Raw genomic sequence first — 26,291 nt, 5'->3', positions numbered from 1 at the left:
GGTCACACCTGAGTGCTCAGTGTTTTCAGTAGGCTTCAATCACCCATAGTTCATTTTGTACATTTGCTTTTCATTGCAGAAAGACCAAATCACTAAAAAGAGATACCTCCCTTTGTTCACTGTATGACAAATATTTATTCACCTGCACATTTTTACAAGTAAGACCTTTATATCTTACAGTAGTACTTAAATCAATGTTTTTCATTAGACCAAGAAAACATCCAAGAACTCTGCTAGAACTGGTCCCACTCATTTATCCCTTAAAGGCTAGACATATATCTAGACATTGTTTTTAAACCACATATGAACTGCATTAAGACCACATGGTTCCTCTGAAAAGCTAAAAGCGGATATTGCTACAGTAATCAGAACTGTAGTCCCATAGGATTACGTATTTCTGCAAGACATTTAGAAAGCCACTGTAAACTGGTACTGAACACCTGAAAGCAGTTCCAGTGTCTGGAAGTGCAGTATCTGTTCCATTACTCTGTTCTGGATAATATGCAACTTCCTCTTCTCCTCCCAGTCAATCTGCTAATATTTAACATCAGTACTTTGAAAGACTTTACTTCCTGTAAATGCCCTACAGCAAGTTTTCCAATAGTGTTTTGCATATGATCATACTACCTCCTTTGCAGTAAGTAAGCAGATTCTGATTTAATCAACATTTGTAAAGAAACATAATAAAATACTTTTCTTGTCCTCCACAGATTCTCCCATGCCAAGAAGCCAAACAGGGCAAAAAGACTAGTTTTCTTGATACTTGAATTTTAGGAAAGAAGAAATGGAGCTGGGAAAAAGTCTAGAACACACACATAGGTTTCAACATATTAACTGTCCATACAATTCAAACCTAACAAAAAGACAGACAGCTTCCAAAATATACACAGTGTATGAAACCCCAGACAAGGCAACCCTTCTCATGAAATTCAATTTCAATCAACTTTTAGCAATACACATACCATAATATAAACAATAGCCTTAAGGACTGTAAGCAATACAGTCACATGACAAGTTTCACAAGCCTTCAGCACCACTAGCTCCAGATAGGAAAACAATAAGTTATTTTATTGGTATAACTGCAGACAGGTCTTCCTCACCAGAAGTAAGGCTCATTTTCACCTGATTCATACAAAGTATCATCTTTTCTGCTATCAAGTTTACTGTTGATTTGTTTCTGCAAAGAAGTTAACCTCAGGATTAATCCAGCTCAATGCTTGGTCCTCTCTCAAAAAAGTGTTGTGGTAGGGCACTTCCGCCTTGCATCAATGATCCACTCATTTCAAGGTTCCTGGCACACCAAGACCTCAGTCCAACACACATGGGTGACTGACATTGCTCACCGGGATTTTCTTCATAAAGCATCTATCACAGCTACATGTGCACAGATGCAAAATGCCAGTAAAAGGGATTCCCTGGAGCCTTTACAGCAAACGACCCCATCTCATTTTGGCAGCTTTTCCCATAACAGTAACTCCTGTAGACTGCACTACGCTATCAGACCTGCCTGCTCATACATATACTCAAGGGGTGTCCTTCACATCCAGGTGATAATCCACTGCCCGCCTGTCCTTCTGCCAAATACCACCAGGGAGCACTGCAATCGTATAAGCCATGGTAGAACATCCCAAACCATTTTCTGCAGTCACTTTTGACAAATGCCCTGTTGTCTCACACTTCAGTTCATTGTTACTGGGATGACAGTATTATAATGCCTCCAAATTACCAATGTATGATTCAATCATGGGTTCCTCCACCCCCACCAGCTCACAGAGAAGATGCCCTTATTCTCAAGTCCCTTATTCTCAGGTTCAGACAGGGAAGTCTGTACCACAGACTTATAGAGTGGGAAATGTAGCAAGATTCAGCCCTAGAAACTAAATTCTGTGATAAATGCTAATGTTTAGAAGCTGACATAGCTTAAATAAGAGCTTAGAGGACATGAAACTACTTACTACCATGAACAAGAACTCCAGTGAGAAAGCATTCTTCCACTCAACCTAAAACACAGAATTTTTATCCTATGGTTGCTATCACGCAAGGTTCATTTGAGAAAGATCCCACGAAGAAACAGTATGAGTAGATTTAAGCATATTAGGTCTTTGAACCACTTTGTATGCACAGGATTTAAAACCATTTGCTACTCAAAGAAGCAGTGTTCCGCACACATACCATCACTCACAGAGTAGAAACATACCAGAAGAATTCATAACCTCAATACTCTGATGAGTCTGCTTCCACAACAACAGATTTGGCTTTGATCAGCGAGTATCCAAGTAATAAATATTATTAAGAATAGCCAGGATTTTTGTGTATCTGGACAGATAATAGATAGATGCTATTAACAAGTACTGCTTGGCCTTAAGCATATCAAATAAAAAGGTTCCTTTTGCTCTGTACATCAATGTTAACTGCAACCAACAGACAGGATATACCTTCTTCACTGAAGGGATTAATTCATGTCCTCTTAGTGGAACAAACCCCACATTTCTGGTACACAAGAACAGTCTAAACTTCTTTAGACTGTCCAGCAGCTTAAAGAAGTCCAAATGCAAGTCACCATCTTCCCACTGCACATTATACATAGTCAGTATCAGTAGGGCTCCAACTTTGTAGCTCAAAAGTCAAAGCAGGAATATTAACAATATTCAAAAAATGTCTCATATAAACAACAGCAATAGTTAAACATTTTACATAAAGTATTTAGAAGTACTCACTTGAGAGCATTTTCCAATGATTTTAGAAGTCCCTGAGTATTCCACTTTGAATCTCAGCCTCCTTCTAGAACACCAGCTCTCCAAGTGAGTCTTTGGGAATTCAGTACATCTCTCCAACAAACAACATACATAAACAGCTCCCAATGTACTTTAATTACCAATATCCCCTTCTAATACTTATTAAGAATCTACTAGTCCTCTTACAGACTTCTGTCAATCCAGCAGCTAAATCTATAGTAATTGTAATCATTTTTTAGTTAAGATGCTAAAGCTGCTCCCTCTCACCTCACCCTACCTGACTCCCCAGCCCCAAAATGAACTGCCTGCTGCACAATTTTGTTCTTTGATAGCACTTCCTGTGATTTTTTTAAAATTATTTATTTTCATGTAGTAAAATCAGACACAGCTCTAACTTTTAGAGTGATACAGTTCCTCTACTTGGAAGGCAAAATGCTTTGAGTATTCTGAAGTCTCAAGTGACAAAAATATTGTAAACTGTAAGAATTTCACTATTCGTTGATCACCTAGCAAAGAAGGCATGTGCAAACAAATGAGCATCTACTGGGCAAATTACCATTTCTACAATTCCTTTAAGGTTTACTGGGCACTAGTTCTACCCATAAACTACCTTTTGTAGATTTTTTTTTTTTTTTTTTTTAATCCTGACAGAAGGTTTATCTGCCCTGCAGGAAAAGATCACATCATATCACCTCCACATGTTTCAGCCTAAAGGTATGTAATAGCAGAAGCTAATAGCTGATGAATTCTTCTCCTTCCTCAGTCATGAGGAAACAGCAGGGTGAGCAATGTTTTGACATGTTAACAAAGAGACATCTAAATAAGAGTAATCCCTGTATGTTGGAAAACCTGCTAGCTTAAAAATGTTTTAGTGCAAAAAAGCTAATAAGAAAAAAACCATCAACTTCCACAGAATTTCTTTAGTCAAAAAGAGACACAAATGCACCTTGACACTACCATTCGTGATTGCTTCATAGCACTGACACAGTAAATTCATCTTGCCACAGGATCTTTGCAGTAAATTTTCTAGCTAGCCAGTGGAAGGCAGTAAGAACAGTGGTCTAATGTCATAATAAGTAATTCCCGATAGATCCTTAGCACTACATGGATTAAAAGTAATTTTCAAAAACTTTTACAGTTTTGTACAGCGTTAAAGGGAGCTTTTTTTATTCCTAAAAGTTACTGAAGTATCCTATATGTTCAGATTCATAAACCACCATAGAAGATGCTCATAGTTTGCATATTTGTGAAGGATGACCTCAAAAACTAGATAGGTAGGTGCATGACACCCAAGATCACCTTTAGGCTGGCAGTCATACAGTTCTCACAACATTTAATTGGAGATCCACTTGGAAAAAAAAAAACAAACACAACAACAACAACAACAGAAAAAACCCCTTGCTGCAGGAAGAGCTACAGCCTCTGCAGGAACAAAAGTGGTGGAGGGCAAAGTAAGCTTTGACAGACTGCAGAAGCACAGCTTCTGTAAGGTTTTAAAGGTGCTGTTACTTCTCAGGAAATGCCTTGGAGCTACTCCCATTCAGTGCTCAGCAACCAGAAAACAAAAACAGAAAGAACACTAAGTTACCCTATAAATCTACTACACTCACTTTCGACGTCTATACCCTCCACACCAACCCCTCACCCTTAAAATAAAGACAAAAATACAAGAATATTCAACATAACATGATGGAAGACTAGGTTTTCCAGCTTGGAAAAGAGATATATGAGGGGAGAAGAGATAAAGGCCTATAAAATAGGATATGCAGAGAGCTAATAGCAATGACTGTTCAATATTTCTCTACAAAAGTCCTGAATGGCTTGCAATAGAAGTCATCAATAATAACATTTAAAGAAAAGGGCAGTTTTCTTCCTGCAGGACTATTAAACTGCACAATTCTCTTGCCACAAACCACTTTCAAAGTCAAAAGTCTGGGAGCATTTAAGAAGTGATTAGATCTATCTTTCAAAAATTTTGGATGCCAATGGATACACAACACAGTCCAGCTTCAGCCTCTACTTCATCAAGTTCCTAAATTGCTGATTGCCATGAGAAAGAAAGATAGATACACTCAAATCATTCACAGTCTCTGAGGATCTATCACGTGTCACAGTTGGAGAAGAGTGAGCTGCATGTACCTCTGGTCTGACCACAATATGAACTTTCAGATGAAGAAATACATTGTCCTTTCTCCCCAGCACAACCTGCAGAACAGTAACTACTCTGATTTCACATCATTCCTCTGAACACACTTGGCAGATTTCACCATTCATTCATTATTCCACGGGCAAATGCAACACTGAGGAACTAAGGCACTTTTCATCATCTCTAGAAGCACTCTGTAGACATTGAAAATGCATCTTCCTGACAGATAAAGCAATCTTAGAAGCCATAAATAATGGAGAACACTATCTAGCAATTGGTTTTAATGCTTCAATACCTTTTGTCCAAAAATTGATCACATACAGGAAACAACACTTTCAAATTGATTCAGTTACTTAGCAACTAAACAAATCTGCAGTGACTTAAACATATTGTAAAGGGTGGTCAGCAAACCAGCTGAGTACCGTTGTCAGGATGTCTTACACTTCCAGACTCGGGACACAAAAGCGATTGCCACCTGAAAGAACCACAGTCCATATTCCTCCCAAACTCAGCACCTTTGCATTCTCTCCCTTGAAGTTCCTACACTGTCCTATGATCACAATATGCAACCAGTAAAACAGAAGCACAAGAAATTGTCTCAGTCACATGCTGTCCTACAGTTTCCTGAAACAGAAGTTTGTGCATAGTCCGAGGACTTTTGTCAGTTCACGTACACTTCTTATTTCCACATAAGCATCCCAGTGGCAGGGTTTGTACCTAGTAGTCTAAACACAGCTGTACAGCTGAGCACTCTAGGTACTTTTAGCATAAATGTCTACTCCATTCCAAGGCTAGCGCGAGACACCGGAGCACTCTACAGCTGTAGTGAGAGCACTACCTAGCTTTTGCTGGTCTTCTCACTCTGCTTCAATGCCTTGAGTATTCCTCTGAAAAAAATCACTATTCATCAACATGCTGCATCTCCACACTTTGTTTAATTATCACTTTGTCCCTTTTTGACCCATAAAGTGTCCAAAAGAACAGTATTCTATACTTTATATGATAAAGAAAATATGCATACTGGAGTGGCATAGAAGAAGGGAAGGAAAGAAGATAACTTGAAAATTGTTTCCCATTACATCATGTGGAAGAAGATGCCAAGAACAGATCATAAAAAATGAGGCTAGATGATCAATTCCTACACAGTTTATTGCTTTTCAGACAGATATCTAAGTTTGGCAATACATTCTAGGTTATGTCAGGACTTCCAGAGACTAATATTCAATTAATGCTTTTCAGAAAGCATGGCCTGCTTGTTCAAGGAGGAACACTAAGCATGTGGGGGGTTTTTTGGTTTTGTTTGTGGCTTTTTTGTTGTTGTGGGTTTTGTTTGTTTGTTTGTTTTAAACAGAACAATTTATTCCATCATATCTACTGTAACAGTCTACACTTAAGATGTAAATAGCAGCAATGTAAAATATATTCCAGAAAGCTATTCAAATATTCCTCATCAGAATGTATGCCCTAAGCAACCATAGTTCCATTATCCCTGTGTATAATATGTTCCTTCAAAAGACTTTGAGAAAAAAGCTGAAGACCTTAATATAAAATTTATAAATCCTTTGAAAAGAAACAGGAACTTGCCAAAGACAGCAAAACATGCTTGCCCACCAGATATAAATTGTAAAGAAACTCACTGCAAGCAAGAAAGAGTAGACTTCTTTGTCTATACTTATGTCCTAACAGTTTTATGGAATCAACTAAAGCCCAAAGCAACATCTTACTATGGTACATATTAAATCTAGTGACTGGTGACACTGCCTTCAGTAGTAACTCCTGCACTGATCAAATATCTGACCGAAGTATGATATATATGGATATCCATAGCTAAACAGGCATGATGATGTTGTGCTCAGTTCAAAATACATCTTGGAAGAAATGCCAGTCTCCAATAGCTTTGTAAGGAGAACTGTGTCTAGTTCTACAGCCTGGCTCAATTCTTCCAAGGAACCCTAAAACTGCAACAGACAGCAGAAGAGCTTTGGGATTTGACCAGTACCACATACTGAATATTTTACATATCTGGAACATCCCTTGCATCTACCATCTAACAGTAAGAGTCACAGATCTAACCTGCTCATGGAATACAGAATGAAGTTCTGTGTAATACAAGCCACAAATTTGATTCTGTACCTCCTTTCAACAAGCCCACAACTTCTTGCTGAATTAGAATACACCTTAAAGCTATCATCCATTTTTTGATTATGGAAAACAGATATAAATAGTCTCAAATTACTGCCAGTGCTGTACATAAAAATTGATGTACCACATTATCTGCCAGCTTGATCTGACCTGCCCAATCTCCTCCAAAGAGTACTGAAGAGTCTTTAGACAAACCACCCAAAGCAACACTACACATGCTGCCCCTCCCAAATCCTAAAATTTTCTGTTGCAACCATCTTTCATCCTATCACCTTTGAACACAAAGGTGTGTTGCTGCACCCACTTCTGCTTTATAACAGGGATTTAAGACTGAGTAAGAGAAATCTTATCCAAAGCAAAGAAATCCAGCCCTCCCTTACAAGTCGCCCCTCAGCCTCTTACTGTCAGCTTCTTCCAGTTAATTTGTATTTTCAGTCAGCAGTTCCCAAAGCCAGGCAGACTCCAGCACTGAACAGACTAAAGTAATTACTTCCTTTACATCACATACAAAACTTCAGCTACTGACTGGAATTAAGCTTAATTTTCCATTCACCATTGTCACTATTAGTAGACTATTATTGGGACCTATTATTACATCACTGGATCTGTTCCCACAGTACTACTGCATAATCAGCTATACTCAGTACTTCTGCAGAATATTCTCCATGTGTTTTACCTCATCCACAGAGAAAAAATGAATTAAGTCCACCTCATCCCTCATAAAAAGAAGAAATAGACTAAAACAATATATTCTGGCATTTCCTCGCATTTTCTTTCCCTCAATTTTTGGTGTGGTTTTGTTTGTTTGGGGTTTTCTGTTTGTTCTTTTTGGGTTTTGGGTTTTGTTTGTTTGGTGGTTGTTGCTCTTTTGGTGGTTTTGACGTATTTTGGGGGGTTGGTTTGTTTGTTGTTTTGTTGTTGTTTTTTGTTTGTTTGTTTGTTTTAAGTAATTATGTAAGTATTGCAAGAAAGCTAATGCAAGAACTTGCCCTATAAGTTTTGCAGCTTTCTCTGCAGGAATTTTATGTAGTAAGTCTTCAAGTAAATAAACATTATCTGAAATCATGACAATTGTGTCTTGTTACCTTGGGTAACATGTAGAACAAATCTCATGTTCATAATCTTAACTGCGGTTGCTAAAAATCAAGCTTTCCTTTCAACATTTGACAAAAACCAGAATGTTGAGCAGAACATTTTATTCAGGTTAGATGTGAGAAGAACTAGAATTGATAAATCAGTTCAAGAAACTGATCCGAGTGTAAAAAAATATAAAGAGAAGTTCCCATTTAGAAAAAAAGTAATAATAAGCACACTGAGAAAACCCATAAAAGTTGAAGACATCCTGACTGAAAAGCTCTTTATGTGTTCTAGACACATTTTAATTGATTGAAGTGTTCAATTTTATTTGAAATTGCTTTGGCTCCAGGCTACAGCACATACAGTGAAGATATATAACCACTGTGGACAATGGTGTCCTGTAATTTGTAACTAAAAGCTCCAAAGGAGGTGTTTTCTCATACTGTATACAATGAAAGTTTAATCATCTTCCTAAACACTAAGACAACATCTAGAGCAGCCCAAAAAGCAAAGATTTTCCATAGTAAAGCTAGTTTTCTTGACAGTGACAAAGAAAGACAAACTTCCATATTCAGATTTTGAATATTGTAATTTAACAGACAAAGAAACTTTACCCAACCTCCCGGGTTAGTTTTTCAGATGCAAGTCCAGTAAAGTTTGCATTATATACCATGAAAAGCTTAATCTCAAATGACTATCACTACACTTACTTGCTAGTTTGCAATAAGTTAGTTTTTAAGAACAAGCAGTATCTTTCCTCTCAAGTCCAGCACATTAACAATTACAACTGCACAAAACAGATCTGGTAAAGTTTCAATATAGGAAGTGACAGACACTTACCAATACACACATCTATCTTCCCCTTGATAGCAGCTTCATGCAAAGGAGTGTAGTTCCAATTGTCTCTAGCATTTGGGTCTGCCCCTTGACACAGCAGCAGGCTCACCACTTCAGCATGACCAAAAGAGCAGGCGTTGTGAAGGGGTATCAGCCCTCCATCGTCACGAGCATGAACGTTGGCTCCTGTCTGTAGCAAGTGCTCTACAACATCCTTCCTTCCAAAACCTGCAAGAGAACATTATTTCTGTTTATTTGTCTGGTAAAACAACATGATTTAATATTTAAAACTGTTCTCTCTCAGTCCGGTGTATGGACATCAAATGATATTATTCATGCCCCTCTTCCACTTTTCAGTTCTTTTCACTAGAAAGTGATACTCTCTTCACCTGCTCAAGCAACAGTTGGAAGATTCACTTACACTCATGGCAGAGGCAAACAGTCTTGTATTATAAACAGCCAGACTGGCTGCCACTCTGTCTCACTAAGAAGTTCTACAATAGGCTTGCCACTCTTTTTCAAGAAAAGCTTTGCATTAATTTTTAAAACTTGATATAATCTGTATGTACCTAAAGCAAGTATCTTACATACTATCTCGATACAAGTTTTCATCTAGGAGGAGACTTTATATTAATAAAGACTGAAGGACACTGTCAGTACTCAAGCAGAGCCATCTTACCTTAACCCAAGCTACATTTTTGAACTTTTTCAAAGAGTCTGACTACCTCCAATTGACAGAGAAACTAAGAAGTTACAGATAAGTAGAACTGAGACCTCAGCTGGGAAATAATACCTCAGGAAGGTCCCAGTCTGGGAACACCACCTTTGCTATGGCTAGGGAAAACATCACCATAAAGCCAGCACCATTAAAATAACGCACATCAAAATCCTGCACCTTTAGCTTGTTGTTCACAATGAACCTGGAAAGATTCGGGTGCCTACATGTGCTTCCTATTGCCCCAAATGTGTTAGAGCAGCAGCCTTCAAAGCTTTTTGATTGTGCACCCCATCAGCAAAAAAAGATTTTAAGCATGTGCCCCTAATACATTTATAAATATCATTTACATAATACTACAGTAGTGTATGTATATTACAAACATACACAGAAATAGAAATCCTAAAAGGTTGAGATAAAGATGAAACAAAAACAGTTTAAAAAATTATATTAATTAGTGGTTCTACCTGCACCCCAATGAAATATCTTGCACACTCCACCTTGGAGATACCTGCCTTAGAGGACAGGAGCAAAAATCAGGTATCAGGCTCCAGATGGGCCACTTTGAACTAAAACACAAGTGTTCATTTTTGTACTAGGTTGTATCTCAAAGGTTGGATTGCATTTCTTATAAACCTTGAGGTTAAAAGCAATTGTGGCTCTAGTTTTCAAAAGACTGTTACTTTAAGAGTTATTGTGTCTTCTGCTTATCATGGGTACCAACCAGTTTAAGCACGAAGAATCCCCCGTAGATGAACTATGTTTATGAAACCCTGAATTAAACACTGCAGCAAGTGAAATACCATCACAGTGGTGCGAACTGGCAGCTTATAGATTGTATATACTCCACAGATCACTGATCAAAAATATAACTAAAGACATTTTCCTTGTAGAAGGCAAATACAAAGCTCAAGTGAAGCAAAGCAGCTGTTAGTTCTCCCCCAGGTGACCATGTAACACAACCACAGCAAAATGCTGCTAGAACAGTGACAGAAATGTAGGAAACAATTATTTTGCAAATATAATAGGCCCAGGCAGGATCTCTTGGCAAAGCATATTTTAATAACAATTTTGCAAGACCGGGTGTTCTACCTAAAGGTAGGCACACCGAATAGGGCAAAAAGCCCCTGCTTATATTTCCCCAAAATCCCGGTCGCAATTTCCCTCCCCTGTTCCCCATTGGTTAGGTACTTCAGGGTTTATAGACTATCCCGACGCACACAATACCCTTCCCCTTATCTATCTGTTTAAGATATGGATTCCTGGTACTTTGGCTACACTTCCCCCTAAATTAACTTATCAATACAGGTATCGGTATGTATACAGGTGTCAGTACATATTCTGGGAAGAGACTGTGTATTACATTAAGAATTCATAGTCCGATGTCTCTCGGTCCTTCCCCCCGCTAGGGTCAGGCGCCAGGTCCTCAGTTATGTAAAAACAACAGTTCTTCCTTAAATGTTCCTCACAGAAACAATTCTCAAAAGTTAGCACACCCTATGGAAGGCAACAACTTATGCATGAAGACTTCTCAAATCAGAAGATTTTTACCCCAGAGTTGCAGTCCCTGGACAGGACCTCTATTTCAATTGAGTTAAGCCCCCTTGTTGCCAGAGTAGTGCACTAGTTACAGCTACATAGACTTAAGGTGCAGAACTAACATGCTTTTATGCCCACAGTCCATACTGTGAGATCTCTAAGCCAGATCTAGCAGTTTTGTATCTACACTAGCTTATCCAGTTAAGGCTCAGCACCCAGCTTTCAGTCAAGCTGCAGGCCAGCCATTCCACAGGAATTTACACTGTCTCCTCAGTGTAGCCCAGAGTCCATAAACACCCTTTCTGAAGGACAGCAAGTTTTCCAGAAGGTGACTAATATTATGGTTAAGGCAGGCAGGGCCAAAACAAAAAGTTCCTTTACCAAGGCTTATCATGGTTTGAGAGTTTTGATGACAGTTTAACATCTTTATTACTGCCTGAAGAAGCACTGCTCTATGAGACACAAGCAAGCAGGTGGAAGAACAGTCTGGGGAAGCCATCATAGAAGCACACACACATGCTCACATGTAGTATAGACTAGCAGTTTACACCTCAGTCAATCCTGTATGGTAATGCAGCTCAAGAGCTGCAGTTAACAAGTACAGCCTGGTTCTTTTTGGATAGCTGTAAAGATTGCCCCAACCTCACTGCACAGAGCCCTTAGCTGCTTGCAGCACAGATGCTGGACCTCTACAAATTACAAATTAAGACACTGAGCAGATACCAAAGTGGAGGCTGGACAGCAGTTCAGCAGCTGCTTCCCAAGCTGCTGAGCCACGCCAGCTGCAGGGAACGACCCACAACCAGACTGGCACCTCGCTCAGCAATCCAATTTTAGTCCATCGCTGCAGATTAGTCAAATCTTTCTGGTACATTATACACTGATCACATTAAAATTTACACTATAGAAACAGGAGCATGCAAATTAAAACTGGTATTATTTAAAGTAATGCTTATCTATCACAATAAAACTGCTACCAAAAGACACTTTTTTCTTAACTGAACTGTCAGTAAGGCCACTGCGACTGTAAATTTGTTTATTTTGGTTATAAAACAGCCAAGGAAAATCACCTGTAACTCTTCAAATAGAAAATGACAGGTTAAATGGGTAAAACTGCAAACAAAGGGTATCTGGTCCCACAGCAAAGCTAACTGGCCTGGGGCATAAATACCAAGAAGCCAGCTCTCAAGGTTCCCACGTTTTTATTGTTCATTTGACTGGCAAAGGAAAATTGAGCAAGACAAGAATTAGAAAAGGATGCTTTCAACTAAACAGTAAACAGATTTTATTAGCCTTTAATTCTATAGACTGAACTACTAAAAACAATGCTGAAACTGCATGAGCGTTCTGCTTTACATGCACTTCTTGTCTCTCGAGGAAGAACAATCTGACAGTGCCTGAAAACCCAGATTCCTTTTCAAATTCAGTTCAGTGTTGTGATTTTCAGGACTAAAAACATACTTCTTCAAAGTATTGCTGGACACGAGGTCATTGATAAAGGTATCTTTGGAAATGCCAGCAATAAACACTTCAGAGGTTTTGGTGAAAATTAGCTCTTCTGATCAGTCCTCAAAAAACAGAGCAAAGGATACTGTGTGATATTAACCCAACAGATCACTCATCTTCCAGAGAAAAAGCAAGCAACGAGAATAGCTTCCCCCACTGGCACCACAGGCAAACCTGTAAAAACTTGAATTGACAAAGTGCCAGGAAGTCTTCAAAATGATCACACAACACACTCTGACAAAGCATTTGTAATTACTGAAACTCCTGCAGTGTCACGGTCACTTCTTGTGAAAAACAACAAACGCATGCCATGCCATTTGTGACAGCTGAAGCACATATAATTTAGTTTAAACTGAAGAAACTGATGTGATGCCAATTAAGATTACTTTAAAAATCCTACTCTTGTACATTTTCTGTGCAACTTGAATTCACAAAGCTTAAGGAAGAGTTCCTAAGAAAGGACCTGCAAGCAAAGATCCCAAAAGACAATAAAATAGAAGGTTCCTATGGAAAACATCCAAAACCAGCACAACTATGGAGGAGAGGCAGATCTGAAGGCCTGGCATGGAAGCTTGTTTTGATGAGATTCACCTGCGAGCTTCCAAAGACACTCATGAGCAGGGTCCCTTATAAGCTCGGGCTACTTCACACAAGTAAAATGCACAAGCTTCTTTACAAAATTTAGCAGTTTCACACAAGTCACAGTACCTCAGAAAAATACATTGTCCAGGAGAAAAGGGAAGCAGCAATCCCATTATAAAAAGGCAGTAGCACGAGGACACCTGAAATTTAAGGGTGAAACCAAAGAAAAGGCAAAAATTCAGAGTGACTGACAGGCTCTTCATTTCTCCAGTCATCTCACAGCAATAACTGAAGACTAAGGCTTGACAAAAGCCAAGAGATGGAGATAGCTATGATAGCTTTACATAAATCAAGAGACAAGCAGACAACTCATTGAAAACACTTAACTAGTTCTTCGCCAATGCTGTATTCTCATCTTTTCCAATTTATATCACTTCAGGCTGAAAAAAAAGCTTTAAGTAGTAAACTGGAAGCTTGAAAATTAAGCTAAATAGAACTTTTAAAAGTCATCAAACAAGGCAGCACAGAGACACCAGCAAATGCTTACTATTACTGCCAAGAAGATCTGTCCTACTTGTTCACACCCTGTTCCCAATCCGCAAGCTTGTCCTGTCCCTTCCCTTCTCGTGGCATTGAACCCAAGTAACTTGTCCTGTCCCATCTCTTCTTGTGGCATTGAACCTAAGTAACAAGAGGCAACAGGATGAGCAGGTTGAATGACTGACAAAGGAGACAATGCAAGTAAAGTAACAGGAGCACTAGTTGATACCTTCTGTTACATGCTCCAATTAACGCTTCCATGTTAAACCTGAGATCAGTTAGTCATAAGCTTTCTCTTGGCAACTGTTTAAAAACATTTAATCACTAACATTCCCAGAAGCCACATAATTCGCTGCCCGATTTCAAGACTATTTTCAGATAGTTTGGTAAAAAGTAACAACCAAATAAATATATGGATTTCCCACTAGAATTGAAAGAATGCTTTCCCCAGTGAGTACAATACATCAAGTAGCCAATTTGATCAGTTGTAATACAGCTGTGTTGTTCCTTCCACTACCTAATTAACATCACTGGATCACAACATGGCATGAACTCCTCCAAACATCAATTCCAGACTCCGCAACACTGCTGTTACGTACAGAATTTAACTTATCATATGGAAGACTTCTAGCTTTCAGTAGACATTTTTCCTCCTGCTTGCTCTTAAGAACACAGCACTCCAAAAGGAGTTAAATTTTTCAAAAGTATATAACCACATGTTAAGCATACCTGCAGGTTTTACTGTGATCTTAGCCAAAGTAGGAAAGATGCTCTCACTAAATGTAATCCCACTTGTTAAGAGAACTGAACATAACTCATGAGAATACAAGCCCTTGAAGTAGAGACACACAGACCTTAAAGACATATAACCCTTTTGATAATGGTTTTAAACTGTAAGCAAAGGGTGGAAGAAGTTGAAGCTAAGTCATTTTACATCTCTTCCACACATTCTGGGACAAGACTTTTCCCAAAAATGTTCTCTTCCAAAAGCCACCAGCACTTCTGCCACTTCAATAGTCAGAACATAGTTAAACCGAGTGATTTAACTGAAGAGCCTCCAAGCTGGGGTGCAGGGGGGGGAAAAAGACGTCTGGTTCAGTATTACTGAAGGACTGAGATTTTGCATTTGTATCCTCTTGTAAATTCCATCAAAGGAGTTTAAATGGGAAGGAGATACAATACATTGTATGAAGTATTACAAGACCATTCAAGAGGACAAGTTACCAATCACAAAGAAAATGAGCTGAAACCACCTAGGAAGTAATACGTTTGTTGCACTAACAGAGTTCATGTACTCCAAGTGCTACAAAAACATAAAAGAAAGAATTCCAAAGTCAAGGCCACTAATTTATCAATTCATCTTTTTACATCAGAAAACCTGCATTGTACAGGCTCTGATCCTGTAAGGTTGCCAGGATGTTTCCTACTTGACTACACAATCTGCACTTTTCATCCTGTCTACAAGAATCCAGCTGAAAATTGTTATTACCCCTGCTTTAAGTTGCACAAGGCAGAATTAATCAGTGACTCAGCTTTACAAACAACTGTTTGAGTAAGGTCAGACATCTCTTCTATGGCAATGATATATCAGACAACTGCAACAAATTGAGTCAGAGTAGTTTAAGAATGGTATCTCAAGGCTTTCCAGAGCAATTTAAGCTAACCTACTATACATTGCACCATAGGTCAAGTGGTCAATTCAGGTGTCTCTGCATAGAGCAGAAATGCGTAATAAGTTGCCAAATACTTCTTGCCCTTTCCTGGCTCTCTCTCAAGGAACACTTGGTAGCTAGTTATCTTAGTTTTGCCTTCTCAGTTGTTTATCTCACACATGTTGAAGCAGCTTACATTTTTATGACTAAGAGTTCACTAATTGACAAATATACGTGATCAGTTCTTTTAAACTCTGACCACTGACTATTTTCCAACCCAAGTGAGATCTCTTTGCCTTCAGGATTTAAGTCGTATACTCTATAAATTTTCCAAAGAATAGTTACATATGTTAGCCTTCATAAAAAGATTTGACTTCCAACAGTTATTACTAGTGGTATCAAATGTATGCTTACAGAAAACTACTTTCTCAAACAGCTTTTTGTCATTACTGTAGACCCAAGCAGAATGAAAAGAAGGAAAAGCATTGATACTCTAACAAGACACCTTAGATCAGGTTTCTCCAAGCCTGAGTTTGTGCTGATACCACCAAGAGCACTTTACCCTGTGATTCCAACTCCATACGTTCCCAAAGCGACTCTAGAAACCTCCACCTCTTCCTCAGTACAGAAGTGGGCATTAAGCCAGAGTTCAGCAATTACTATTAGTACTCTCTACATCCTTGGGTTAAACACTAGAGAGATAGCAACTGTAAAGCTAAAAAAATGTGTTGTTTAAGAACTTGAGGGGCTAACTTCTCATTAAATGGGTGTAGAACTGGACAAGCTTATGACTGCGGCTATTTGAAGAAATGAGCTAGGACTCAGCTTATTTCTATCAGGTCCATCTACCTAGTTATTTCTGAAAGAGGTGCTATTACTAACGATTTGCCAGCAAGGCCCAGGCCTAAACATATGAATCAAAGCACCAGCAGCAAATACATATACATCCTTTTGTGAGGCTAAACCTTGTTTCAGAAGGGAAGAAGCAAGTCTATTACCAAACCAGCTCCTACAAATTTTTGCTGGCTCTGGGAAAAAACTTGAATTTCAGACGAAAGGTGACAGGAATCCTGCCCATCTAGGCATACTAAAGGCAGAAAAGTCTTGGAAAGCCAACCTTGGTATGCAAGAGCTACAAATGGAGGATGACACACAAAAGAAGAGCCATGAAAGTATCGTTGCCAACCTGCTTCAAACACAATGGACCAATACAGGCATCCCCTCCCCACAAACCAGATAATGATTCACAGTAAATATGTAGGCCAAGAGTAAATCCCACTCTACCCCATGCAAAGTGACACATTATCACATAGACTCAAATCATGAAACCATTAAAAAAAAATAAATAAAAGGAAAAAGAAGTCAATAGTATTCCCCAAAGCGGGGAGGGGGAGGGAAATCTACCTCTCACATACACACAGAACAACCAACTCTTTTGGTTATGCTGGCTAAAAACACCACCACCAAAAGCAGGATTATAAAAACAGTTTACAGAGGAACATACAGCACAGGCATAACAAAATTTTTCAACTAGTAAGGGGCGTAACACAGTAAATGTGTTCATCATTTGGTGAAATCAACATTAAGATCTTTCTCCAGGAAAAAAAGGTAACACATCTTTAGATCAAAGAAGGAGTGCAATGGAAAGGAAAGGGAGTGGAACAGTTTGTCTCATTCAATACAGTTTGAAGAAGAGAACCACTAAGCAGAACACAGGATATTCCAGTGAAGAGGGCAGAAAATACAAGAAGAAGCAAGTTACTTTAAATACCAGTTAACACTCCAGTTATTCAGTGGCACTCTTTACCACAGGATGAGTTTCTACTAACATGTAGAAACGAGTCTTGCTCAAATAATTGCTGAGCTATGAACTGCAGGAAGAGCATTCTGAGAGGTATCATATACAAAGAGGGCAAGTGTATAACTCTTCCGTAGATACCTGCTTTTGGTCACCAGCATGGATAAAACCTTGAGCCAAACACATTTTTGTTAGTGCCTAGCACAGTTGTGTTTTTTGATTTTTTTTTTTTAATTATAAGCAAGTTAGTTCTATTTGAAAAAACTGAATGCAAAAGCTATGAATACATCAATACCACCACTTAATTTCTTTTTTGTATATTAAAGTCACTCAATCACTCCCAAGTCTTTAGAATCTGCTGCTTACTCTGACTCTTGGGTGCTGCTGAACAATATCCAAAGCCTGCACTGGTGCCAGGGACCCAAATATCCTGCAACCCACACTACAGCCAAGACGCTACTGAATTTTCTTCTTTCCAGGCATGTGTACACCTCTGTAGAAGAACTCTTCAAATCACTTGCAAAGGGAAAGCTGAACACCACATATCCTGAAAGACACTCAGAATTTCAAGAGAGGGTCTGCTAGAATAATGGTCAAGTTGGAGAATGAAAGGAAAATTATCCTTTGTTTGACCTCTTTCTGCTTGACAAGAGAGGTCACTATCATCCTGATGTGGCCTCAATATTAATTTCTGCCTTATTAATAACTAACCAAAGCAGGTCAAATTTATTCAGCATACTAGCTGACATTCCAAAGAGCTGAAGAACTGATTCGTCTTCATTCACACCAATTGAAAATTCAGACATCCAAGATAAAGAAAATCTGGATCACACTGTTGTTTCAACTTCATGTGGCTGTGCACATTTTATCTGGAAGTGAATAATGGACAGATGACCCCAACTTCCAGAAACAGATTCAGATCTATTCCCAGCTTTTAAAGTAACTGATTACAGAGATTTCAGTTCTCACCTTATCCCAAGCTTACATATGTGCTAAGGATTCTGAATGCTCTCAGAAGTCATTCATTTTATTTTTTCCTCTGCCACGAGAAGGAGATAAAGGTAATCTTGAAGCTAGAAACCTCACAAAGCATAAGGAAAACTGAACTTAATGCTTTTTACAGGAAACTAGAACTATGGAAATTGTTCTTCCTTATTAAAGTAAAAAAGTAAAAGTAACTTAACTGCCCAGCATTGCTGTTAAAAGGGTCATCTGAGAAAACCAGAGTGAGCTAGGGAAACGAAGAAGAAATTAGGAGACAAATTCCTCTATCACAAATCACAAGATCAGAAGTAGAACTCTGCTGCCATTTAAAAGTTTAGCTTCAAAGGGTGAAAGAAGTTTAAAACATTGCATAGTGCACTCTCCAACTCCTGATCCCCTAGTGAAGACTACATAACTCACACTGAGGTATGGCTCATAAAACATGAATTATTATCTATAACACATCTTCATATACACAGCAGACGTCTATGCCCATAAGCAAACAAGTTTTATTTCTCCTTTTGCCCACAAAGAAGGAGGAGATCAAATCAACACACTGTATATATACTGCCCAAGATCAGTTACATTCAAACCATGTGCTTACAGACCTTTCCAAAATCCAGGACCCAAAGATTTCTGTCATGAGAAATCTGCCTAATGCTATTAACATGTCAAATCCATTTGGACCATATATACTGCAGTGATTTGAGATAAAATATATACAGTAGTTAAGGAAAGTCTTTAAGTCTGGAAAACAATAGATACAAGAATTTGTTACACAGACCAACCTCATGCTACAATGAAGCACTTTCCATTGCTATCACAGTAACATCTTATTGACACTATCAACTTTCAAAGCCTTATGCCCTTAAATTCTGTCCATTTCTTCTCTAACCAAAAGAGAAGTTACCACTGCAGTTTCAGCAGTACCATTTGTACTAGCACTGAAGTTACAACTTAAGATAGATCTCAGAGTTTAAAAGTAAGCAGCAAGGACTAATTTTAAGTCTGGATCAAAAACAAGCAGAGCAGACTCCAGATGAGCCCTCCAAAATGTTAATAACTTCAAGTGGACACATGCTGTTGTACCAGTGTTATGTTCCAGAGTTCACTAAAATTAAGTTCATCTCCATACCCCAGGAGTTCACTGTGTTTTAAACGCCACTTGTGCAAGTGCTAAAGCTCAGGGATCAGAGAAGAATGAAAAGGAAACTGCTCATGACCAAAAGTTCCCTTAGGGGAACACTTGTACTTTGAAAATGAAAACAAACCCATGCAATTTCAGAGAGTATTATCTGACTGATAAACTGAACATCACTATTCAGAGTTCCAAGTAACATTGTGCCATAAAATCTTCATTTTTATAACAGATTTCAACACAGTGCTCTAAAGCCATACACCCGCATTTAAATATTGACCACTCAGCACAGGCTTGTTAATTTTATTAATTTATGTGTACCAGTGCACAACTTAAACATGATCTATGTCCCTTACTTACATGAAGTCCAGTCCTGTAATATTGTGGCACACATCAGAAAGCCCTCAGCCTGACCACAGATCTAGCAACTATTACCAGATCAGCCCTAGCTCAGGACTTGCAAATATCTTCCTCATTTTACTTTTATCAGAGACTTTGCATGTCTTGTGCCTCCAGTGAAGATCATGTCCTGTACAAAATATTCTCCTTATGGACTACACTAATCTTTTCCCCAGCCCACTCAGACCACAGAGATGCAGAGACCGATCAGCAGCTATGCCCAAATAGAAGAAAATCTTACTAAGTACAAGGTATCAACTTTGAATCTTAACAAGTCTACATGCATCAGAGAGGTTCCTGACTTTCAAAAAGTACTATAAGTGAAAACCCTACCTTCAAGCCAAGCTTATCCTGAATTCCAGCTTCTCACTTCCCAAGCACATGTGCACAAGTGTGCAACCTATGTGTCAAACACAAAGTATCTACTTTTAGATCACACAGTTTCCTTTAAGCCTCCAGGATCTCCTCTGGCATTCGTTTCAGCCAAAAGAAGGATCTTATTCCATTTTGAGTCAAAAGAGATGTAACAGCTGTCTCCCCACCACCTCCAGCGCGACGCCGCCGGGGCACTGTGCCCACTGTGCCTTCTCAGCTTAGGCTCGAGCTATCCCGACCCCCCGAAATGCTGGAGATCCGCTCCCCAAAGCCAGGGAAGCCAGGTCGGGAGCCGTGCCCTCCCTGTCCCGACACACTGGCCGGCACTACCCTCGCCAGGGACAGGAGGCCGGACGGACCCCGGCCCCTCCCCGGTCCCGGTACCCACCGGCGGCGAAGTGGAGCGGCGTGGACTTGCGGCCCGCCATGTCCTTGGCGTTCACGTTGCCCGTGTCCACCAGGCGCTTGACGCGCGTCACGTCCCCATTGCGGCAGGCCTCTAGCAGCTCGCGGAACGCCCCGCTCGCCGCGCCCGGGCCCGCCGCCTCGGGACTCTCCGCCGCCGGGCTGGACGCGAGGGACGACGATGCAGACGAGGAGGAGGACGAGGAGGAACTGCTGGAGCTGCTGCCCGAGCCCGGCGGCGGGGCCGGGGCGGCGGTGCTCGCACCCTCCGAGCACTCCAGGGCCGGAGGCCGCTCGGCGTCGGGGGGAGCCTCGCCTTCGGGGCCGGCCAGACTGTGGCGCTGCGCGGCGGGGGTGAGGTCAGGCGGTGCCAGGCTGGGGCTGCGCGGCGGCGAGGCGGCGGCCGGCGGCGAGGCCGGTCCGGGCGGTGGCGGCGGGTGATGGTGGTGATGGTGCTGGGAGCGACGCGGCGGCGCCGCCATCTTCACCCTCCTCCGCCCCCCTCCCAGCCCCTGTCACTGCAGCAACCGCGGCAACCCCCACCCACACTTCCGCCCGCATCCGGCCAATCCCAACCTACGGCTCCCGGACATGACGCCCACGTTGTGGCAGCGGGGCGGGGCGGTCAGGGGCGGGGCCTCACCGGGACCCGCCCCACGGCCCACGGCGGGGCAGCGGCTCGCGCCTGCCCCCTGGCGGCGCGGGGCGCGAGTTCCCGTCGCTGCTGCCGGAGTGCGCCCGAGCCCCGCGTGAGGCATGAAGCGGGAGGCGAAGGGCGGCACAGCGCACAGCGCCTGCCAGAGCCTGCCAGAGCCTACCAGCGCCGCGAGTGAGAAACAGGAACCCGAGACGTCCGGGACCGACAGAGCCTGGTATGCCCCATGGGGAGTGAACTGCAGAGAAATGGCCAGCACCGTTCCCGTAAGGGCTTTTGTGATTTGGATTTGGAGGGTGAGATCAAAATTCTCCGGGTCACTCATGTCCACGGGAAGACATGAACACTTGTTACAGATAAACTGCTCAAGTTGGGAAGCTCCAATAACTGTCACCAAGAGATCTCCAGTTCACTTACCATACCTTAATCTGTGAGCACGGGGGAGATTCCAGTGACAGGAATAATATCAACAGCAACAATTCCTGGAGAATTCCCATACACTGGGCACTGGGGCTCCCAGTGCTGGTGGAGCAGCAGTGACAGGCCAGGGAATGGGGAAAGCGATGTGGGATTCCAGCGAAAGGGAGGGAGTGTGGCTGGTGCCAGCCAGCCTCATCCTGGCAAACAGATCTGCTGGAGTTGCTTGGTTGCAGAAGGGCTTTGGGCAGTGTTTGTGTAGCACTGTGTGATGTGCTGGAGAAGCGCTGACCAGGTCTAATGCTAGGGGCACAGAAAATCAGAAAACAGGAATTCAGAACAAATTGGGATCTGGTCTAGTGCTACTATTAAAAAGTACCTATCTGCCAGTGATGACATGAAATCAATCGCCCTGACTGGTGGCACAGCACATGAAGATCCACTTAAATGTGCCTGGCTCAGCTCTTGCTTGTGTTATGACTTTGAAGCCGTTGGCCTTGACCAGGCACTGAGAGCTTGGCAAGACTTCCCAGACACCCAAATGTAGATAGTTGCTGCCTTACAGCCTTCTTGCAAGTCAAAACTCCCCAAAGGACTTTGCAAGCTAATTACAACAGCCCCTTTGTCAGGCCCGAGCTTTGCAAGACATTTAAGAGGCCAGAGCATCAGTGTGCACTTGTTCAGCTCACCACTGGCTTCCTGCAGTCCTATATTTTACCAGCCAGTTGCTTTTGTGACATCAGTGGCAAACAAATCACATCCATTTGCCCCTCTCTGTATTTCCCATAAACCAAGGTTACAGACAGCATCACTTTTGTGAAGTGTATCAGTAGGCAACCACTTGTTCTGCTTCCTGAAAGATTTTAAAATACACAAGTAATATTTTTTGAGATTTGGGATTCATGGTGGCCTTAAAAATTCATTGTTGGTTGTAGGACCAAATAAGAAATGCTACACTCTGGGTCAGCCTATCCTGAAAGCTCTGCAGAGAAGGACTTGAGGGTACTGGTGGATAAAAGATTCGACATTAGCTGGCGATGTGCACTTGCAGGCCAGAAAGCCAACCATGTCCTGGGCTACATAAAGCGAAGTGTGACGAGCAGGTCAAGGGGGGTGATTCTGCCCCTCTACTCCACTTTGGTGGGACCTCACCTGGAGAACTGAGTCCAGCTCTAGAGTTCTCAGTACAGAAAAGACATGGACCCGTTGGAGAGGGGCCAGTGGAGGCCATAGAAATGATCAGAGGGGTGGAACACCTCTCCTATGAGGAAAGACTGAGAGAGTTGGGCTTGTTCAGCCTGGAGAAGGCTCCAGGGAGACCTTATTAAGGCCTTTCAATATATAAATGGGTCTTATAAAAAAGATGGAGAGAAACTTTTCACCAGGGCCTGTAGCTACAGGACAAGGGACAACAGTTTTAAACTGAAAGAGGGTAGATTTACTGTGGATTTAAGTAGAATTTTTTTTTTTACTATGAGGATGGTGAGACACTGGAACAGGTTGCCCAGAGAAGTTGTGGATGCCCCTTCATCAGAACTTTTCAAGGTCAGGTTGGATGGAGCTTTGAGCAACCTGATCTAGTTGAAGATGTCCCTGCCCATGGCAGGAGGGTTGGACTAGATGACCTTTAAAGGTCCCTTCCAACCCAAACCTTTCTGTGATTTTATGAAAGCTGTGCCTGGGAAGGAACAAGTAAAGGGATTAGGATTCACAGTATGAGACCTGCCTGTGGGGAAGTGGGGCCTGGCCATGCGTTTCACAGAGTGTGATGCCAAGCAGTTCTGGGGATGTACCTCCTGTTCAGACCCCCACCTTTGGGTGGAGGTCCCTACCCCATTGCAGCTCAAATTTTCCATAGCCTCCGCAGTGCTGTCCACCCCAACCCTTTCCTTTCCCCTTCCCAAAGTATGTCCAGGATCCCTTCAAGTGCTGCCATCTCCATTTGTATATGGCTCGGTGTGCCTTGGGATAGATTCACATAATTCCTGCAGAAACGGTGGGCAAAACAGTGTAGGGAATGCAGTTCTGGGCAAAATTTCCTTGTTCTTACAGGTTTTATACTAAAGGTTGAGGAGGAACATGGGGGAGATCTTTAAAGTCATTCAGTCAACCCACTGCTTGTTCCCTGGCCAGGCACTGAGCCCTTGGAAATATGGCTTCTTCAATTGCTGCTGAAGAGGGAACCTGGGGAATTTTACTGTCTGGGCTGTGTGTCTGGTGGTGTGGAAGATACAGACTCTCCCAACGGGATGCCAACCTCGCTCGATGGTTGTGTCAGAGCCCAGGAGCTTTGCAGTGCCCCACAGTGCTCCCCACGTTTGCTTGCCATGAAGGCTGGATGCTTCTGCTGAGACAATTTACATTCATGTGTTGTCACAAGTGGCTGATTATATTTGCACCTCTCATCCCACAAAACCCATAGTCAGGCCCTAAAATGCTGTTCATAACTCAGTGTCTTTTACCTGACCCAGGCGGGAGGTGCTTTAGATAGAAATCTCATTAATGATGCAGCTGCAGGGCTCGGTAAAGTGGAGACAACTCAAACTTCAGCTGAATAATTGAATGCTGTCAATAGGACTTTCCAGGGCCACTATTTAGAATTAATAACTCCAAATGCAACTCTGGTATATAATGGAATGCACTAAATTTGGATTGATTTCTTTTTCTTTTATTCTTTTTTAATTATTTTTTTTTTAACACCGAAGTGCTTTGTAGCATTGCTGCCAATTTTACAGTGACCTGCCTATCAGCACCAGCTGGTGGCAGCTAGAAGAGAGGCTTGGAGTGGTTTCTGAATATTTTTAAGCTCCAGCAAATAGAAAATGGCTCCAAAACTAACATCCAGTGTGCTAGTACTCATGTTTAATGGACTTGTAGTAATGCTAATGAGTAAATCAAGGAAGTGAGGAAGTAAACTGGAGAAACACATCTCCTCTGCCTTAACAGACAGAAAGACGAGATCATCTAGATCTGTAGCAAAAGATCCATTATCTGAGAAATAAAATCTTCCCTTTCTCCAGGAAGTATCTCAATCACACCTGGCAGCTTTAGCCATGGTGAATGGGTTGAAGAAGCCAAGAGACATCATCCCTGGCTGCTTGAAGTTACTCACAGATTTGCACACCCATGCAGGTATAGTAGATTAAAAAGTTAGGTTCCTGATAAAGCACCAGAACTTTCCTCCTTGGGCAACCTCCGAGCAGCACCAGGAATGTCTTTGTGCCAGCATGCTGCTCATCATGTTTTTTCTGGCGTAGCTTCTTTCACCACCTACAGGAGCTCACCAAAGGCTGACTCGTGCTGCATGACTTTTCTTCCTTTCTTCATTACCTTGGGGAGGCATTTAGCTCCTGCTGCTTTGCATATTTTGTGATAGGGTTTTTCACAGGCAAAACTTCTGCTGTTTAGACCAGTTCCCTGGCTGTCCTTGCATCCTGTCAGAAAGATGTATTTAATACAGGCCATGACCTCTAGTAGCAGGCAAACAGAGATAAGTGCTTCTCTCTCTGGTATTTTTCAGCTGGCTGAGTCAAGCAGCTGCTCAAAGTGTCCCTGCTGGAAGGGTATGTACAGTGTTCCCATGGGAAACAAGATGGCAGTGCAGAGTGGCAGCCTTTCAGGTTACATTTGCTGCAGATCATAGAACAACTGAGTGCCTGCCCTGGCTTCAGAGAGGATCTGCAGTGCCCATGGACGTCATACGGTGAGTGGTCCCCAATGATGATGCTGCTTTCTTTGTCTTTACCTTCACAAGACACAGGGAGGAAGAAAATTAGCTGCAAGTTTTATGCTGGAGTCAATTTTCCCTGCAGAGATATTTTTTTTCCTAGAAGCATTATCTTGATTTTAAAATGTGATTTTGATAGTGACAGGCTGAGTGGCTTTGCATGTAGAGAGCTGGAAGTGAAACCATTGACTGACCTGTTATCACAACAGCAACTGGGGAAGAGGATGTGGAAGATAATTCCTCTTTCCCAAGGAGGAATTGAATGTGGTACTTTTGAAGTGTGGAAGGAGACAGCTCCTTTCAGCACCCAGAGGAGGACTCTATTTCCCAAGCGATCTTCAGGAAAAGCAAAGACACAAAAACTGGGTTAGCCCAAATAAAAGATGTACTCACCCAATGCCAGAATGCTCTGAAAATAAATGAAGGCAAGCCTGGAAACTAGCTCTAAATGGGCACAATTAAGCAAGAGGCCATGAAGTATCTGTTTCCTGGTGTCAGGATCAGAGACCAGCCAAGCAGGAAGAATGGGAAGAGTTTTATCCCCAGGTTCAGTCCCTCTCAGTAGAGCCTCCTGGTTCATGAGCTTCCCTGCATGCCTGTTCCCCCTGAGCCCAAGTGGTGTCCATGGAGCCAAACCATGGTCCCAGACCCCAGGACTGCCTCTGCTGGCTTTGGGCAGATCCTGCACCCAGCTTGAAGCTGGGTCTTACCTTCACACAGCCATGCTTTCTCACAGGCCCGTGGGCTTTCCTCCGTTTCCTTTGCATCCTTTGTTTGGCTTTACCAGCCAACACTGCAGTTTTTTCCCTACGCAGGAGTGACCTCATGCTCAGGAAAGCATTTGGCAGAAACCTGCTCAAGGTTTGTTAGGATTCAAAGGGCCTGAAAAGATGATTTTGCCCCTGCATGTCTGTTGCTGATG

The 26,291-nt window shown here is 41.7% G+C and overlaps 2 protein-coding genes across 3 annotated transcripts in view; one reads left to right on the top strand and one right to left on the bottom strand.

Moving 5' to 3' along the window:
• The window catches only part of TNKS (tankyrase), a 138,425-nt gene extending 117,346 nt beyond the window's left edge, over positions 1 to 21,079 (bottom strand). The window contains exons 1-2 of the mRNA XM_065837978.2: positions 20,554 to 21,079; positions 8,941 to 9,165 (exon numbers count right to left, since the gene is read on the bottom strand). Of these exons, the coding sequence (XP_065694050.1) occupies positions 8,941 to 9,165; positions 20,554 to 21,052 (724 nt within the window). The 5' untranslated portion in view covers positions 21,053 to 21,079. The remainder of the gene's footprint in view (positions 1 to 8,940; positions 9,166 to 20,553) is intronic.
• The window catches only part of ERI1 (exoribonuclease 1), a 146,367-nt gene that overhangs the window by 70,931 nt on the left and 49,145 nt on the right, over positions 1 to 26,291 (top strand). The gene's annotated exons all lie outside the window — the stretch shown is intronic.

This window comes from Patagioenas fasciata, chromosome 4 (genome assembly GCF_037038585.1).
Source record: "Patagioenas fasciata isolate bPatFas1 chromosome 4, bPatFas1.hap1, whole genome shotgun sequence".
NCBI classification, from domain to species: domain Eukaryota; kingdom Metazoa; phylum Chordata; class Aves; order Columbiformes; family Columbidae; genus Patagioenas; species Patagioenas fasciata.
This window is presented reverse-complemented; position numbering and strand designations above follow the sequence as displayed.